Source organism: Ruditapes philippinarum, unplaced genomic scaffold, assembly GCF_026571515.1.
Source record: "Ruditapes philippinarum isolate M1 unplaced genomic scaffold, ASM2657151v2 ctg1079_1_1_1_1, whole genome shotgun sequence".
NCBI classification, from domain to species: domain Eukaryota; kingdom Metazoa; phylum Mollusca; class Bivalvia; order Venerida; family Veneridae; genus Ruditapes; species Ruditapes philippinarum.
In genome coordinates this window covers 31,694-51,648 of record NW_026855141.1, presented here as the reverse complement: position 1 = coordinate 51,648, position 19,955 = coordinate 31,694, and the positions used below count along the sequence as shown (strand labels likewise).

Below are 19,955 nucleotides of genomic sequence, written 5' to 3'. Positions count from 1 at the left end.
GGCTTCCAATTCGAGCAAGAATCATGTACAAAGTTATTGTGACTGTGTTTCGTGTTGCAAATGGCACCGCTCCATTGTATCTTCGTAAATTGTTCACTAAATGCCAGAGTCAGTACAGGAAAAGACTGAGATCCTCATCATCTAGCCACATTCGGTTTGATATACCATCAACAAATTCAAAACTTGCTGATAGATCCTTGGCCATTGTGGGACCTAAATGGTGGAATTCATTGCCAGACTATCTGAAGGACATTACCAATGAAAATCAGTTTAAGGCCAAACTTAAAACATACTTGTTTGGACTGTTTTTCAACTAGAGTTGTAGATTGGCTGTGCCATCGAGACTGGGTTTGGGAGTGTCTTGATCAAGCATATGTGTATATAGTCTTAATAATGTACAGCGCAATCGAATATTTAATACATTTTTGCGCTATATAAATGTCTTGTATTTGTATTTGTATTTGTATATTTTGATAACTAACATACTGATTATGACATATAGCAAATATGATAAAAAGATAAAAACCAACCCAGTTTATCAAAACATGTTTCGCTTTCATCAGTTGATATGATAAATAACAAAGGAAATGACAAATAACAATATAATCAACAACAACATTTAAATTTAAACCAAATTGTGCACAAATTTACAGTAAATCAAAGCCTTGAAATATAGTTAATATAAAAATTCCAAGAGATAAATTTATATGAGATCATCAAGCAATAAATGAACATTTTTTCTTCCACTATTCTATTTTTATGTCACAGTTATTCTTTCACTATTTTTTTTTTACATCCCAGGATTTGAAAAAGAAGAATCTTGTTCTGGCTTGTAGTGAAATTGTGACCCTTAGAAACTAGTGAGTGACCCACAGCTACACCACTTAAGCTGCCCTGTCACCTCTTATTTTACTTCTGAGTCAAAATAATTGGACATCACACCTGGCTTGGTTCTAAGATAATTTTGTTTTGGATTAGAATCTCGCTTCTGTAAAAAGAAAATCAGTATCTCCACCTAAAGTATAATTAGTTGATTTCTTAATAAGTTATCAGGTCATACCCTGCATTGAAATGATTTTGTCCTCCTAGCCCATTTTGCCCAATAGGGATGGGAATTCTATTCTCAATTTGATATATAATCTAGGTACTTCTTGCTCAATACTCAGGCAAGGCATAATTTCTCAGTGAGGTTATATTTCAGACATTTAGACTAATGGTTATTTGTATCTTACCAATGATTCAGAAATCATGTGGGACTAGTCGCAAGTCACTTGTGGAGAAATTGTTATCTTCTGGTTAGTTATCCAGAAAGCTAATTAGGTGGTGTGACTAGTGATAAGGTTGAGATATGGCTAAAAAAAAGTGTTAAAATAAACATTTAACACCAGAAAAACAAAAATTCAATCTTCCTAGCAAAGTGAATAAGCCTAGTATAAAAACCATTTACAAGTACTATTTTGTGCATGGGTAAATGGCAATGTCTACGACTCTCCACTCTTGAAGCAAGATTCTGAGACTGATGCAGACCAAAAATATCTCAGAATCTATTAGTCCTATAAATATGACGTTGCTTTTTTACTTCTTGACCGACATATTGAAACTATTACATCAGGGATTTTTTCCAGGATTTTGGGAACACGACCCATACCCATGGAATTGGGAAATTTTAGCTGTGTTTTGTTAAAAATTGGGAAAAAGTGCATGACTGAAATTTTGCAGTGATTAAATGGATGCAAACAATTACTGTCTAGGATGGCATCTTCATCCATTTAAGCACTATTACAGTGAAGAAGCCCTTATTTACAAAGATTTTAGAATTTTTATTCAATATTTTTATTTTTTAACTTTCAATTGGGAATTTTTCGCTGTGGATTGGGAAAATAATATACTTTTTTCAATTGGGAATATGACCCAATAACGGCTATCAAATAAGCCAAAAAAAGTCCCTGTACATTAAACAAGCCTCTAACGTCTGATATATTGGACTTAGCCTAATTAATTTGGCGTTAACAGTTTGACCCATTTTACTAACTTTTTTCATGCTGTCAAACAATTGAAAAAAGACATCGTCCGCCCAAATTATCTCGATGATTGTCTCTTTGACAAGTCTAATAAGCTTTACTTGACTAAGAATAGATCTCTCTTCAACACATCAAAATATTTTGACTTAGTACAAAATGTGTTTTGCCTTTTTATCATCTTTATGATAACTTAAAATAAATCAAAGCTTATGTCACGGTTCAGAACTGTACACTATTTAGGTCGGATAGCTCAGTAGGTAGAGTTGGGTATGGTATTCCAAGGGACCCAGTCAGACTGCACATTTTTCTCACCCTGTGACATTTGGTACAGGTCAGAGTTTAATTCACATTGTAATTCTGTGAAATTCGAGGACAAATTTCAATATAGCAGGGGAGTATGTCACGGTTCAGAACTGTTCACTACTGCAGTATAGTATATAGGGGAGAAGATGTGTAATTGGCCGGATAGCTTAGTCGGTAGAGACGCAGTACGGTATTCCGAGGGTCCCGGGTTTGAGTCCCGGTCAGGCTGCACATTTTTCTCATCCTGTGACACTTATCAGCTCAATGTTTCAGTTCTTACTTCTATTACTTGTTATGTGGTAAATATATGTTGAACTTAATTGCCATGGTCTACGGCAGTATTTCATTTTGTATGTACCATTATAGTAAAATTTGGTAAGTTGTGGATATGTGGTATTCTTAAGTTGAGGAATCATTTGTGATATTTATTATAACGCTAAAGGATAAATACCTGTCATTCGTCAAATTTTGATCAGGAAGACTGAAGAAAACGAAACAAGTTAATCCATCGAACAACTCTTTTAACAATTAATTTACTGAATTAAGGGATTAAAACATAAAAAAAGTATTTATTTTGCTTACTGCTTTCATGTGTCATCCAATCAAAATAGTTCTTTAGGGGAATAACCCCGATCGAAACTAATGGGAAAACCCTACCAAGCTCGCTGAAACCAGGAAGTAATAATTTACTGCTTCACCGTTTTGCAGAGTTATGCCCCTTCAAAACCGGCCGGGTTATTTTTTTTGAAGGATTTCATCTAAAACACATCGAGGAATACTAGCATAAAGACTAAAATGGAATTTATTTTATGTTTATTTATAGTAGCAACCATATTAGCAGCACTAGGCTCAGTCAAATATTTTCTAAGGTAAAAAAATTGGTTTTGTCATGCATTTTCGCGACAATTTGCTTATCATTTTTGTAGGACAGAATGAGATGCTAATAAAATTTATTTTATATTTATGCTTAAAGAGATAATTTGATCCATATGACCTATTTAAAAATATAGAAATTAGTTTAAATATAGTATAGATGTGATTTGTATTATTTCATACTGTGATCACCGGCTAAATCTGTTGATGTATATTGCAATTGTTGTAAAGTTTAACAGAACTAATAATCACTTATGCACTGTGTAGAGATGCAACGATTCATTCTGATTTATCGGTTTTGTGGTTGCCAATTTTGATTACTGATACCAACTGTGACAATTTCTGTTTTTGCCCCTCACTTACTAGTTTACCGCTGTGTAACATACCTAATTTAACTTGTGTAGTCGCTGGTGTTGTATATTTGGTAGGCAAATCAAATAGCTTCATATGTCAATGTAGAAAAAAAAAAGAAATCTTTAAAATCCTTCAACAAAACTTAAATAAAAGGTGTAAGAACATAAGATATGTTTTAAGGGCATGTCATGTCCAAAGGGGATTTATTTTATAAGTAAAACTAACTTGATGCAACCAGGTACGTATATTAACGGTATCCGCAACAAGGTTTTAGACCGAGATTGCTGTCGTGTCGGTCGTGCGCATGCGCACATGCTACCAAAAAATTTAATCGATGGCGGACGGAGCAATTTTTGTTGATGAAAAATCTGTAAATTAAGTGTTAATTAACGAGCATCGGCACAAAATACTCAAGAAATAATGACAGGTAAGTCTTATGTTTTTGTTATGTACCTGTATTTTTAATAGATAACGCTTCCAAATGGCGTAAATCGGGTGTGGAAATTTCCAGTCTGTATGAACGAGATCGACAAAATGGCGGATATTTGTTAAAAACGGGTGAACATGTATAAAATCTGCAGAGTTATCAGGCTTAACCTACTTGTAGAAAACTGATTAAACTTGCACAAATCGGTTTAGAATATATTAAAGTAAGTTATGTAGGTACTTTTAAGGCTCCCTCATTATCTGATCTGTTGTTTTTGTGGCGTGAAATTTGAAGGAAATTAGTAAATTTTTGCGGTGCAAAAATAAATTCACGACCTATTTTGGCCCAAACATCAGAGGTATCTAAAGACCTTGAAAATACAAATGAAAGCTTTAAAGTTAGTTACTACATTATTGTGAATGGGGTGTGGTATTATTTATAATTTTCAACTGAATATTTTTGATGCTATGGTCTTTTGAAAATGGATGAAATTTCCCCCAGTTTTTTTCTTCATTTACTCAGAGTTATATTCAACTTCTTTTTTGTTAGTTATTCCAGGTACGTATATTAACATTAGTACATGGTTATTCTGTTGATAAAACAAAGTATTTATATAAAATGTCATTTCATCTATTTCAGATCGTAACAAATGTGCTTCAAGGGTTTTCAAGTGGTAGATCAGCACGACAATTTCCACTGAATGCTGATACAGCCCAAAAGTTCAAAGATTTCAGCTTGTGCCAGGAGAGTCCCAGAAGTGTCAAATAAATTTCGGGAATAAAGTGACACTAAAATGAAAACACTATAAAACAGTCATTTTTATAGCCAGTGCGATGCTATTGAAGTTTTATGTAAATCCAGTTATAAAATAAAAGGCAAAACTAATGTGTTTTCATTTTTATTTCTTTTTTTTTACTACCAGGTACCCGATACTACTATTTCCAATACCTTTATGTCTATTCTCTCGAAAAAATGTACGTTCATTCAAGAGAACCTGAAAGATACTGACATATGTAGTGGTTGAAACAGTTTGCTCAATATAATTGTATAAAAAGCAAGAATATGCTTTAAATAAAAACAATTAACTGGATATTAGTAATAATCTAGCCTTACCCACTAAAAAGCAGTTTCAAAACAGGACCGACTGATAGAAAAAAGTGTGAAAACTATCACAATTGAACAATTAAATAGATGCACATTAATAACCGTGATTAAAATCAATTACTGAATCTGCAGCAAACATCAATTATGACGGTACAATGTACTTATTTTTCACAATACTTTCATAACAAAAAATGTTTAGGCCGTTTTTCAGAAAAATATACGTACGTACCTGAGAAAACGAACATTTTTTTAAGAGCTCTTTTCTGGTGCAGTTTGAAAATTATATAATCATACTTTTATTCAATTTTAAAAATAGATAGATAGATAACTTCATTCTTTAAAACAATGTTCAAATAAAAAAATATAAAGGGCTTAATAAGTTAAATATATGGTAAAAGTTGCGTTCGAAATATGCAAGATGATTTTGGTCATGTGATTCTTCACAATATCTTATCCGCATTTATTTAAGATACGCAACAGAAATTGAAAAATAAAAAAATAATTAAAACTACAGTTTATAAGCTTTTTATAGATAATTTTTCACAAATTTCGGCAAAAAAATGACGAAACAATAATATCTTGTTACTACATGTACATATAAAATTTCTTTCGTGTGCAGTCGCGATTTGGCTGGTAGTAAAAGTTGCGTTTTTTACTCGTTACAATTCCGGAAATAATTTAGCTTTGTAAATGATAATTACACGGTTAAAAAGATCAAATTCTCAGCTTTCTTTTGATAGGTATTTTGCTAAATTCGGACCATAAATTACGAAAAAATCTTATATTTGTTTGAAGAGGGCATCATTATTTTACTGAAGTTTTGACATAATCGGGAGACAAAAAAAAAAACTCTGTGTTTAACTCGTCGTAATTTTCTTCATACTAAACGCACTGATTTATAAAATATATATTTGAAAAAATCTATCTTTCAGCTTTCTAGAATATGTTACTTTTAAAAAATTGAACAGAAAATAACATGTTGACGGTAATTTAAATAACCAAGGTCAAATATCACACTGCTTAATGATATGTAATCGTCGATAAAATCAATAACGATCGGCAGTCTGGATGGATTATCTGCCACGGCAGCATAATTTACCGTTATTGATTTACTGTATAGAGTTGCGGATACCGTTAATATAGTTATTACGTACCTGATGCAACACATGAATAGAAAGCACTGATGTTGATGTGTTTAAAATGTCTTAATTAAGTTTTAAAAAAGTCAAATTTGTAGCTGTACAAGTCATGTTACTGTGATAGTTTGTTTGATTAAAATTGTTTTCCAAATAGACCTCTTTTTTATTTTAATAAACACCAATAGTAATAAGTCAAATTTAATAATCTGATTTTTAGCTCACCTGAGCATGCTCAGGGTGAGCTTTTAGGATCGATGATTGTCCGTCGTCCGTCCGTTCACATTTTGTTGTTAACACTCTAGCGGTCGCATTTTTGCCTCAATCATCATCAAACTTGGTCAGGATGCTTATCTAGTTGATAGCTCGGATGAGTTCGAACATGAGTTCGAACATGGGTCATCTCGGATGAAAAACTAGGTCACAAGAGCTAAAAATAGAAAAACCTTGTTAACACTCTAGAGGTCACATTTTTGCCTCAATCATCATCAAACTTGGTCAGGATGTTTGTCTAGGTGATAGCTCGGATGAACATGGGTCATCTCAGATGAAAAAGTAGGTCACCGGAGCTAAAAATAGAAAAACCTTGTTAACACTCTAGCGGTTACATTTTTGCCTCAATCATCATCAAACTTGGTCAGGATGCTTGTCTAGGTGATAGCTCGGATGAGTTCGAACATGGGTCATCTCGGATGAAAAACTAGGTCACCGGAGCTAAAAATAGAAAAACCTTGTTAACACTCTAGCGGTCACATTTTTGCCTCAATCATCATCAAACTTTGTCAGGATGCTTGTCTAGGTGATAGCTCGGATGAGTTCGAACATGGGTCATCTCGGATGAAAAACTAGGTCACAGGAGCTAAAAATAGAAAAACCTTGTTAACACTCTAGTGGTCACATTTTTGACTCAATCATCATCAAACTTGGTCAGGATGCTTGTCTAGGTAATTGCTCGGATGAGTTCGAACATGGGTCATCTCGGATGAAAAACTAGGTCACAAGAGCTAAAAATAGAAAAATCTTGTTAACACTATAGCGGTCACAATTTTGCCTCAATCATCATTAAACTTGGTCAGGATGTTTGACTAGGTGATAGCTTGGATGAGTTCGAACATGAGTCATCTCGGATGAAAAAGTAGGTCACCGGAGCTAACAATAGAAAAACCTTGTTAACACTCTAGAGGTCACAATTTTGCGTCAATCATCATCAAACTTGGTCAGGATGCTTATCTAGGTGATAGCTTGGATGAGTTCGAACATAGGTAATCCTGGATGAAAAACTAGGTCACCTGAGCTAAAAATAGAAAAACCTTGTTAACACTCTAGAGGTCACAATTTTGCCTCAGTCATCATCAAACTTGGTCAGGGTGTTTGTCTAGGTGATAGCTTGGATGAGTTCGAACATGGGTCATCTCGGATGAAAAAGTAGGTCACTGGAGCTAAAAATAGAAAAACCTTGTTAACACTCTAGTGGTCACATTTTTGCGTCAATCATCATCAAACTTGGTCAGGATGCTTATCTAGGTGATAGCTTGGATATGTTCGAACATAGGTAATCCTGGATGAAAAAGTAGGTCACCGGAGCTAAAAATAGAAAAACCTTGTTAACACTCTAGTTGCTACTGTTTTGATCCAAGTATCCTGGAAATTGGTCTGAAAGTTTGTTTTGATGATTTCTAAGTCAAGTTCCAACATGGGTCATCTTGGATGAAAAACTAGGTCACACCGCCCAAATATGGAAAAACCTTGTTAACATTCTAGTGGTCACATTTTCGACTCAATTATCATCAAACTTGGTCAGGATGCTTGTCTAGGTAATTGCTCGGATGAGTTCGAAATCGCATGTGAAACTAGGTCACCGGAGCTAAAAATAGAAAAATCTTGTTAACACTCTAGTTGCTACTGTTTTGATCCAAGTATCTTGGAAATTGGTCTGAAAGTTTGTTTTGATGATTTCTAGGTCAAGTTTGAATATGGGTCACCTGGGTAAAAAACTAGGTCACACTGCTCAAATATGGATAATCCTTGTTAACACTGTAATGGTCACATTTTTGACTCACCTGTCATGAGACTTGGTCAGAATGCTTGTCTAGGTAATTGTTTGGATGGGTTTGATGGGTCAGGTGAGCGATCTAGGGCCATCATGGCCCTCTTGTTACCATTGTTCTTCCAAGTAAAAGTTTATGATTCAAAGAAATCTGAATAAAAACTTGTATAGCAATAATAACATTGATAATCTGAACAAAAACTTTGATATAATTAAAAAAATAACATTACACACAAAAGTGAAGCTGATTTGAAAAAAATTGTAGTTTACATTGTAAATAATTTGATTTTCATAACTGAGGTACGATTGTGATAAAACCTGTTTTGTAAATTATAGAACTTATATTGCAGACATAAATACCCTGTTGGTGTAACTTGTTGGTTCTGTGGAGAAAAATCAAAAGTTCCCTATGACAACAGGAACTGTTGGGACTGTACTAGTTGTGAACAATATAATGGATTTGATAAGGTGAGATAATGGTAGCAAAAATTTTATTTTAACTCGATATTTTGCTAAATTGGAGTTTCAAATTCAAGTATTGTAGGTACATAGACTAATTTTCATAAAAGTCAATTTTATTCATTGACATGTAGGTATTTTGATAAGGGTAGAAACTTATCGTTCAGAGCCCTGATATTGTTATACATTTGTAAAATTATTATTTTTGGTTACTGTAAATTGTGAAATAAAGAAACTCTTTTGAATGCTTGTTGTTAATATTATAAGCCATTTAATAACTAATTTTAGGATGGTGGTTACAATAAGCCAATCCCAGCACAGTATGATGACAGATTAAACCGGCCAATCAGATGTGAGGAGGAGGAGTTTATTGTGGGCGGGAACATTCTGTGTAGGAGGTGTACACAGAATCAGGAAATCAAGATAAAACAGTTCGCTAATTTTACACCGTTTAATGAGGTATTGAGGATTCTAACAAAGTTTACATTATATTTAATTGATCAAAGACTAAACAATTTTGAATGTTGTTAAACATGTAATAATTAATTCTGCATCACTGAGCATATGCTTGTGTCAGAAATAACATGTATATTTTGTTTACCGAATTAATCCTCTTTTTGAATCTACATGTAATAAATCAAGTGGCATATGGCGAATTTCCAAATTTACTGGTGAAAGAAGACCACAGGTGCCCTTCCATGCATTATTTCAGGCATAAACAGGCACCTGACTAGAACTAGCAATGTTCTGTAAGCTAGCTGGATAGTTTCCTCTCGAAAGACTCCAAATCCCTGGCGGGAATCCAGCCAACAGAATTGAGGACAAGTGGTTTGAAGTCGATGATCTTAACCACACTTTAAAAAGTACATTTAATTCATTAATTTTTTAAGAATGTAAATGATTTATTTAAGTAATTTTTGATATGATTACTTTAACTTGGAATGAATAGTTGCTATATTGGGGGTACACATTATGGGGCACATTTGCATAAGGCTCTAAATAAGGCTATTTAGTATTTTACCTGATAGGGGACTGGGGCCATGGCTCTCAGTTTGGGGAATTTTTGCATTGTTTTGAAGAAACCATTTCACCAGGGATGCCCTGGTCACGTAAAGGGGTCCCTGGTCACATAAACAATTATAATTATGCTCATTAATGTCTGGTCATTGCAGAAAAACTATGATGAGGAGTTTGATGCATTTAAACGTCATACAGAGAGGGTACTGTCTTTATGTCCCGTGTGTGAGGTCAAAGTTCAAGAGGTTATAAGGAGCCAGGATGAAGAGTTGATGAGACGTCGGTCTCACCTAGAGGACTCCAGTAGCTTCATGAATGATGTAGAAACAGAACAGACCTACCTGGTATGTAGATTGTGTCTCATAAAGGTTTATAATAATAAGATACATATATTTTGGAGCAGTTTGGTGCTACAGTGGTAATATGCTTGTCTGGTACTCCAGGCATTGCAGGTATGATTCCACGCTCCACCATTAACAATACTAATAGTCATTCTGGTGAGTCTTTAAAAATCGAAATCTATGTATTGGTGTTCTTCACAGGGCATGTTCAAGAACCAGGGTCGCCTCATAATGTTCATGTTGAACAATAATTTTATAAAGATTTCTCAAATATTGTTAAAATTTAACACATCTTGGAAATGTTTATCCTAGTAATCATGAACATTTTACTTTTGATGGAGCGTGCTTCTGCAAAAATTAACATCATTTGTTATGTATGGTTTTTATATGCATTCAAATATAGTTTTGCTACAATGGAATATAGAAAATATCAATTTTTGAAACATTGAAAAGTTTATTAAGCACAATATTAAAATGTTTCAACAATGAAATATTGAAAATCTATATTAATTTTTAGGATATATTAAATTTTTTTCCAATTTTGGGACATTGAAATTTTTTATTGTGACTAAAGTAATGATATACAAGTATATTTTTACATAGGAAAGGAAGCATTTTTGTAAGAAATGACAAGCTTCTGTTTATCAATTAAAAAGTAACTTATATAGATAATGTCTCATTGATGAAATGCAATATTTCCGCTGATGGAACACATTATTTTTTAAAAAAAGTGCAATATTTCATGAAGAAAACATAAATTAAATCTTTCCTTCATTTTTCTAACAGCACTCGAGTTACTCTGAGACTTATTACACTAAGTCTTTAGTGTCCAGTATAGTGTTGCATGCAGTATCACTGGTGTGTAGCGTTCTTCTTGTTACCAAGGAGATAAATTTAGACGGGAACCAGGCCTGGCAAAAACAACTTCTGTTCCTACATCCTGTATTACTCTGGTTAGACGTCAACACAGTGTTTCTGGCCATGCTTGGATTGATTTCATTCTTTGCAGCAAAATTATTTTTAGGAAAATACAGGTAATACCTTGATGTTAGTAGATAAAACAGATTTATTAAACAAGTTCTTTCAACTTAAATTTTCATTTATTTCAAGAATATTGATAACACCCAATACACTATGCATGTATTGAAATACAATAAAAATGTGTACTAAATTTATTCAAATAGTTTGGTAATTCAATAGAATGAATATGGCCAGAACATAAGTAGCGAAAATTTTAGTCAGTGTAAGTGAGGCCTGTTAGTAATTTTGCATTAATCACTAGCATGATATAGAGACAATTTTTGAAACCAGTGTATAGCAACCAACAAGTAGCAACCAATATATATCAACCAATATTTTAGCAACCAGATCATTCATTATTTTAGCTATTTAGAGGGTACTTAGGTGACTGCACAATATAAGAACAGATAATAGATAAGCCTTTTTCTTGATTTGCCTTTCATTATAGGAAACATAGTTATTGGGAGGTTTTAAACCCATGACAGCCAAACACTTGATGGTGAACATATGTGTTAAGTAATATTCAAATCATTTCATGAATCTCGAAGCATGCAGCTTTAATGGAAGTTTAGCTTGAAGCAAGAAATTTACTTGTTTTTGTTAGGTGATTAAAGATTAAAAATTCATACACGAACGTTTCTGTTTGATTTCAGACTTTATAAAATGGATGTTATAAGCTGCATCATCTGGATACTTGTAGCAGTATCACAGACAGGTTTTCTACAATTTGACAAGACTGGTTCAGTTTTTCATATCAGTAGTCTGGTTCTCAATTGTGTTACGTCTGCTGTGAGTGTGGCTATTTATAGAAGACGGAGAGATAGACCAGATATCAGCATGATAAAGTGAGTAAAATTCTAAATTAAAGTTCTAAGTTCCAAGTTTTCTACAGTGTCTCAAGTTTTCCACTCATGTCCCAAAATTTTGTTTCCCTGTGTTCTGTCCAAAGATTTAGTTTTCCACCCGTGCCTGTAGATTTAGTTTTCCACCCGTGCCTGTAGATTTAGTTTTCCACCCCCATTTAAGATTAAGCCTTCTGCACCATATCAGCATTTTAAGTTTGAGCCAATAAATTACAACTGTATAAAGGCTTACTTAAAAAGCATCCATTATGTCACAATGACTCTATAATTTTAAGCTTTGTTTGGAAAAATTAAAAAAGATATTTTTGTTTCTCAGTTATGTTTTTATTCAAAAACTGTTAGATCCTTGTCAAAATAAAAATGTTGAGTAAATCCTTCACCCAACAAAAAAAACAAAATAAAACAACAGTAAAAAGCAACCATCATCATAAGCATGTCTATCCATTGTTTACATTTCAGAATGCAAATGGACAACAATTTTTCAGACTCTATAGACCACACACCAGTTTATTCCTCTTATAGCCAGGTTATTGACCCGAGGTCAAGGCCATTAGGTCAGACAACAGTGTTTGAGCCAAGGTCATATGATCAAGAGTCAAAGGTCAAGGTAAAAAAGTCACATGATCAAGGGCCAGACGGAGAATCTAGATCACAAGTTACCAGTACAACTGGTCCCGAAACATCCGAATCTAAGTACTCAAAGGCAGGCAGTATAGAAAATTCTGCAGACATTGAGGGGTCAGGACAAGCACAAAAGGGATTTTTGGGCAGCAATGACTTCAGTCACATGCTGGGTGGGGGAAATAATGACATAGATCAAACAGCAACTGTGCTCAATGCATTCAGCCTTGGAAAACCGTCTGTGAGAAGAAGTGACTCAGGTATGACACATGGAAGTGTTTTACTTATATTTTTTGTGCCCCAACTATAGTGGGGCATTTAGATTTACCCTTGTCCGTCCTTCCGTCCGTCCGTCCATTCTCTTTTTGTGTCACGCATAGCTCAAAAAGTAATTGACCCAGAGTCATGAAACCTTACAGGAATGTTGATCAGCATGTGTAGTTGTGCACCTGGGTATTTTCGTATGGATATTATTAGTATTTTTAGAGTTATTTCCCTTGACTTAGTAAAAATTTGCAATCTTCAACTTGTGTCACACGTAACTCAAAAAATATTTGACCTAGAGTCATGAAACCTTACAGGAATGTTGATCAGCATGTGTAGTTGTGCACCTGGGTATTTTTTTGTGTGGATATATTTAGTATTTTAGAGTTATTGCCCTTGAGTTAGTAAAAATTTCCAATTTTCAACTTGTGTCACATGTAACTCAAAACGTATTTGACCTAGAGTCATGAAACCTTACAGGAATGTTGATCAGCATGTGCAGTTGTGCACCTGGGTATTTTCATGTGGATATTTTTAGTATTTTTAGAGTTATTTCCCTTGACTTAGTAAAAATTTGCAATTTTCAACTTGTGTCGCACATAACTAAAAAAGTATTTGACCTAGAGTCATAAAACCTTACAGGAATGTTGCTCAGCATGTTTAATTGTGCACCTGGGAATTTTCTTATGGATATTTTTAGTATTTTTAGAGTTATTGCCCTTGACAAAGTAAAAATTTACAATATTCAACTTGTGTTGCTTGTAACTCAAAAAGTATTTGACCTGTAGGCCTGAAAGTTTACAAGAATGTTGGTCAGCATGTGTCCTTATGCGCTTTGGAGTTTTCTTGTGGATTTATTCAGTATTTGTAGTATCTGCCTTTTACTTAATAAAAGATTTTTAGTTTTCAACTTGGGCATATGTCGCCAAAAAAAAAAAATTGACCTAGAGACACAAATCGGTAGAGTGTGGGTTTACCCGTGTCCTATGGACATATTTCTAGTTTCTTCTGATTCTTAAGGATGATTGATTCTGGTATCTTTAATGTTGAAGTTGAATGATACTGCTAAAGCCAGTGCTATGGTGTGCCTTTTGGAGTTTTAAAAATCTTCTCTATTCAATGAATAAAATGAAACTCCCACCATCCTTACTTTTTTTGACAAAAACCTGGAACAAAACATTGGTTTTTGGTTGTTAAATATTGATTACTTTGTTCTTAAGGGAACAATTTTATCTGCTGACCACTTTCTAATTACACAAAAGACTGGTGTGAATATTTGAGAAGATTTCATCTTTGCCAATTCACAATATTTAATTTTGTTAATTCTTGTTTTCAACATACGGTATTCTCAATTTCAACTTCAAGAATTCAATTTTGCGTATTCATGTTTTGGATTGAAGGATTTTAACTTAACAAATTCATGATTTTAACATGAAGTTGAAATCGTGAACTTGCAAAGCTCATAACTTGATTTTAAATCATGAATTCATGAAGTTGAAATCATGAATTCTGTATGTTGAAATCGACAATTCATGACGAAATTGACAATTCATGACGTTAAACTTGTGAATACGTGAATATAAACCAGAGAGAATTCAAGAAGTTTAAATTTCACCACTGGTCTTTCATACCACTATGATCATTGTAGTTGTTGTCCACATCAAGCAAACACTTTAATGTAGCTTGTTTCACAAACAATTTGACAGGTATCAATACAGAACTTAATAATTATGATAAGATATAGTGGTTAGACAAGGGGCACAATTCTGAAAGCTTTCTTTCAGGAGTAATGCCCTTTTTAACTTTTTGTCAAAATTGCTTGCTAGAAATGATATCAAAACTTGGAATACTTTGTCATGACATGGTTCAGTTTAAAGACAAGAGACATTTGTCTGAAAGAAATATTTTCATAGTTATGGCCCTTTTTAACTTAGAATATTTTATATGACAATTTGTTATTTATAGAAAAGCACAGCTTACGGTGCTCTTGTTGTTCACCAAATTTAAGCTCAATATTTACATATATATGTATATACGTATGTTAGCAATATTGGCAGAATTTAAAGGAAGGTTTTATAGGTAAACTGAAAGTAAAAAACCTGATTCTGATATATGAATATTTTCTTTTAGGGTTTTCATCAATGCTGTCACAGGAAAACTATGCCTCAAATCTTAGTAAGCACTCTGTGTCTGAGAACTTGCGGTCAAGGAAACAAGGGAGATCTCTTTTGTCACCAGCCACATTTAAACATGAATCTACTCCAAACAAGCACAGTGAGTAAAATATTGCTATTTAATTGTTCATTAGTAAGTTTCCTGTTGAAGGTTTTTATCATCAGTTCTCTTTTAAAGTTGCTGTCAAATATACAATTTTATCACCAATTTTATTTTTCATCGAACTTTAGATCAGGCTTGTGTCTTTAGTTTTTCTATTTTACATGTGACTTGGGATTTACCCTTTACTTTGTTTTTACAGTTGAAGACACTTCTAAGATAATACTTACCACAATATCTTAAATGGACTTGTCCATCTTTCAATCTACACAAGACCTTATACCATTTATAGGGGAAATTTTCAGAATATTTACAGACTGAATAGTGAACAGTGCAGACCATGATAAAACAGCACAGAATTGTGGACTGATCTTGGTCTGCACTGGTTGCATAGGTAGATACATTTGCCACCAGCGTGTTAAAGGTTTATACCTAATTTTACTATTTTGGATATCTGATAATTGTCTAGCAGTGTGCCTTTAAAAACAGCTTTGTTTTTATTTATTACATGTATATATTAAAAATGATAGTGATTTCCTTTAAGCCGTTGTCCACCAATAGACCATTCTTGATTTGTTAGAGCTTTAAAGCTCTACAGTTAAATGTTTTCTTGTTCAATGAATTATTCACCATTTATAGGATCAACCCCAATACCCACGCATGGACTGTTCAGCATCCCAGCTACAGATACGCCATCTACATTGTTCATAGACAGACCGTCTTCTCCCATACGCCAGTCTGCTTTCACTCCAACACAGCAACTCTTCAGTACCGACAGACATTCATTTACACCGGAAAGACCAGCTTCCCCCGTCACCACATCATTTGGTGAAAGACCTTTTCCTAGTGTGCCTTTACATAGTGATAGACATTCCCAGTTCTCAAGCTCAAGTCCGAGCCTTAAAAGTTTTCACAATGAAGCTGCATGCCGTTTCCGTCCTATTGCTAGGCAACCAAGGTCACATTCTAAGATTCTAGAGGACACAGACTCTGAGGATGATTGTTTTTCTGGAATAACTACAAAGTCTAAAACAAGTCGTGTTGACTATACTGATTCTAGGGAAACTGATAAAAAACAAGGTATGGTGGTTGTCAATGAATATTTCACTATTTGTTAAAAACAGCTCTCCTCGTCCAAATGAGATTTAGGTCAAAATTATAAACAGTGCTACTATGAATTACTTTAAAGGCACATTATGCCCCAGAAATGAATAAATTTTTTCCTTCTTTTAAAAGGGCATACAAATGTTATGATATTTGAATAATGAGAAAGTACAACTGAATATAAAATTATTTGTCATAAAAGTAGCAAAATGTAAATTAAGACTTTTTTTTCGAAATTTTAAACCACTTTATCTGTACATATTGCCAAAAAAGCAACTGAAGCCAAAGATGGTTCAGGTAGTAATAAGCTTATGAGTAATCTTGGAAACTATGATAGGACACAAAAAATTAAAAGCTTTCAAGAAAAATAAAAGCATTTCTGGGACATAATGGGACTTTAATATAACAATACTAGTTACAATTCACAATGAATCTTTTGAGTGTTTCCGTGTTAAAAATTTATGTCCACTTTCAGCTTGACTATTCGAAGTATAAGGAGAGATTTTGTACTCACATCAGTGTCACTGTCACACTTTGGTCAAGTTTTTGTGTGCAAATTGGTATCTCAAAAGCTACTGAAGGGAATGGGTTTAAACATCACACACTTGTTCTCTGTGATAACCTTTGATAATGGACACAGGTCTCATAACTCTTGAGTTACCTTTAATACAGAGTTATGCCCCTTTTCTTACTGTCTAGCACTGAGTATAGTCAAGCCTGTCTTAAAGCTGGCTCTTTTTGTTTTATATTTTTATGGTCTTATTGGGTTTTTAGATTTTTATGTGATTTTAATACTGACTTTAATGCCAGTATTATAATGTTATCATAAATGAATTGTTATCACTAAACATGAAGAATTGAAAAAAATGATGAAAGGAAACTTTTTTCATAAATTAACTTTAGTTAAATGAAGTTCAGAAGAAAGAAAAAAAGACAAATAGAATCTAAAATATCAAAATTGATTTTGTTGATGACATAATATAAATAATCCATGTTCTAATGAATTTGTATACTAAAAATGGACTTGCGTTGCTCTTTGAATTTGAAATGGTCTTATATATGATTTTACAATCTCACAGAATTAATATATTCATGTTTATATTTTTCAGTAGCCTGGTGGGTTCCTGGTTTGATTGGGTTTGCTCTAGGAGGTAGTCTTGTTGGAAATATTGTTCAGATTTTGATGTCCAGAAGCACACAATGACCGGCTGAAGTGACAGATATTTATGTCAGGGAATAATGAGAAAACTTAATCAAATAAGTGCAGCAACGTAAATTATGTTCCAAAGAACTTACTGATTATTTAATCAAGCTGGTCAAGTAGCAAGAATATGTTTCAGGGAATAATCAGGTTATTTATTTCTCTGGTGCAGCAACTGGAATATGTTCCATTAAACAATCAGATTATTTAATCAAGCTGGTCAAGTAACAAGAATATGTTTCAGGGAATAATCAGGTTATTTATTTCTCTGGTGCAGCAACTGGAATATGTTCCATTAAACAATCAGATTATTTAATCAAGCTGGTCAAGTAACAAGAATATGTTTCAGGGAATAATCAGGTTTTTTATTTCTCTGGTACAGCAACTAGAATATGTTCCATCAAACAATCAGATTATTTAATTAAGCTGTTCATGGAAACAATCAAATTGTTTTATCCTAGGAATTTATTCCAGAGAATAAGATTATATTGATTGAGCTGTTCAAGTGAAGGGAACTATAATCTATAAGAATATAGACTTCAAAAATAGAGGAAAATGGAGAACTACAACTTGTTTAATGCTGCTTTAAGCATCATGAATTAATTCCAGAAAACAAATAGATGAATTTATCAAGACGACTGTTTTCTTTTTATGGAGATTATTTGAGCACACTGTTCAAAACAGTGTACATAAAATAAGTGAACTTGGTTTATTGCATATATGGCAAGGTCATCGTTAGACTTATTTGATTATGATACTTGATAAATTAAAAGACAAATTTGTAAGTATAAGGTAATATGATATACTGTAGAATACTATTCAAACAAGTTTAAAAGTAAAATTTATTTAAGGATCTTGGCAGAAGATAGTTAAAGATACGTAACATGGTTATTTTAAATATTTGAATGCTTAGCCACAAGTCTGAACATGTCATTCACAAAATTTTCATCTTGATTCTCTAAGAACAAATAAGTTTAAAATTGAAGTTAGTCAGCATATAAAGACTGCAGCAGGGTTTGTATCATATATGCCAACATATTATTTCTTGAATTTTGAGAAACAAAACTCAATTTTTTCAGTCAAAGAAAGGTGGATTACCTATGTGTACAACTTGAGAAAATTTTGCAAGATATGTTTTGATACTACAACTATAAGATCTAGGTAGTTCAGTACAAATTGGTTGCATGACACATTGCAGACAATTGAATTATAAATTAAATATGTTTTGTTACAGTTACCTAACATGAATTGGGATTTAAACATTGTTTTCATTTGACAGTATTGGTGTCACACTGTATAACATGGCAAGATATACAGAGTTTCCTCCATTGAGAAGGATGAACAATTCATGTATTTAGTTTATCTGATAATGAAAATATAATATTAAGGAAATAGATATCAATTTTGAGCTCACTGTCATAGAATAATGCATGGTTCCAGTTCAAATGCACAGGAATGTAATAATTATAATGAAAGGCCAAAGGTCATTTTATGTTCAGTAGGGAAAAATGCATGTTGTGTTAGAATATACTATAATGCAAGAAAAAAAATTACATCTATTTCCATTCTAACATGCTGATAAATAAAAAATTGATTAAAATATTTTGAACTACATTGAGCTTAGAATATATTTTTCTGTCGTCAGAAATTAATTATAAGCTCAATGTAGTTCAAAATATTTTAATGATTTTTTTTACACAGAAACACTTTTTTTATGAAACAGCACAAATGTGTAGTCGAAAGAAGAATGACATGTTTGGTTTATACAGAATTTACTAAGTTTAATTGTGTAGGAAGCTATAAGCTTATAGACACACTTTTGAATCCGTTCTTGGAACCAACCAGTACTGAGCAATGAATGTAAAGTTTCTTGCTCAAGGAAACTACGATTTGCCCTTGATGTGGTTTGAACCCATGCAGCTACAGATCATTAGATTACTAGTCAGCTGTTAATCACCCGGCCATGCCGCCACATATGACATGTTTGAAAAAATACACTATAAGATTATAAGGATTTAGTGTATTGTTTTAAAAATTGTTTTAAAGAAACCATAGAGAAAATTACCAATTATATTTCAAATAATATTGCTTTTACTGCCATGTTATAGATCTATCTACAGGAATTTTCCAAAAAAGATATGCCTAACTAGACATGTTATTATGAATTAATTGTACTTCTATCACAGTCTTGTACATTGTATTTACAATCTGCTTTGCAAAGAATGCAAATAAAACATTATTTTGAGCATTGATAAATAAAATATTTTTATAATAAAAGATTTCTGTAGCTTATTATTTTCTCTGACCATTTGAATGTGAGTAGCAATGAAGACTGGCTTATTCATGTAAGTATGGTCTTGCAAAATAGTCCAAATTAAAGGTTTTGCAAAATTTTGGCCACACTATCAGATTGTACAAGTTTGCTTTCAAACTTTAAAGGGACTCCACTGAGGTTTGTTGACATGACAGACTGTCAAGCAAGGTTACACTGGCTCTACCAAGCTTATCAAAAAATGCTGATAGAAA

General features: G+C 33.1%; 1 protein-coding gene across 2 annotated transcripts; it reads left to right on the top strand.

Moving 5' to 3' along the window:
- The first annotated feature begins 3,009 nt into the window (after positions 1-3,009).
- On the top strand, positions 3,010-19,715 carry LOC132742251 (transmembrane protein 201-like). Of its 2 annotated transcripts, XR_009627407.1 has the most exons (11): positions 3,010-3,193; positions 8,616-8,733; positions 9,013-9,183; positions 9,897-10,085; positions 10,869-11,116; positions 11,756-11,947; positions 12,425-12,846; positions 14,981-15,124; positions 15,764-16,204; positions 17,338-18,723; positions 18,788-19,715. XR_009627407.1 is itself a non-coding variant. In XM_060730599.1 (10 exons), exons 1-10 carry the CDS (start codon positions 3,120-3,122, stop codon positions 17,430-17,432), a joined length of 2,094 nt encoding a protein of 697 aa, XP_060586582.1. In that variant the 5' UTR covers positions 3,010-3,119; the 3' UTR covers positions 17,433-19,715. The 2 variants fall into 2 exon arrangements, 1 of the variants encoding a protein (XP_060586582.1); XM_060730599.1 differs by having other exon boundaries at positions 17,338-19,715.
- Positions 19,716-19,955: the final 240 nt, after the last annotated feature.

What these genes read in the sequence shown, in the direction of transcription:
- LOC132742251 (XM_060730599.1), top strand. Translation starts at nt 3,120, where the DNA reads ATGGAATTTATTTTATGTTTATTTATAGTAGCAACCATATTAGCAGCA. An exon ending in ATTTTACACCGTTTAATGAG is followed by an intron (nt 9,184 to 9,896) that starts GTATTGAGGATT and finishes TGGTCATTGCAG; the next exon opens with AAAAACTATGATGAGGAGTT. An exon ending in GGAAACTGATAAAAAACAAG is followed by an intron (nt 16,205 to 17,337) that starts GTATGGTGGTTG and finishes TATATTTTTCAG; the next exon opens with TAGCCTGGTGGGTTCCTGGT.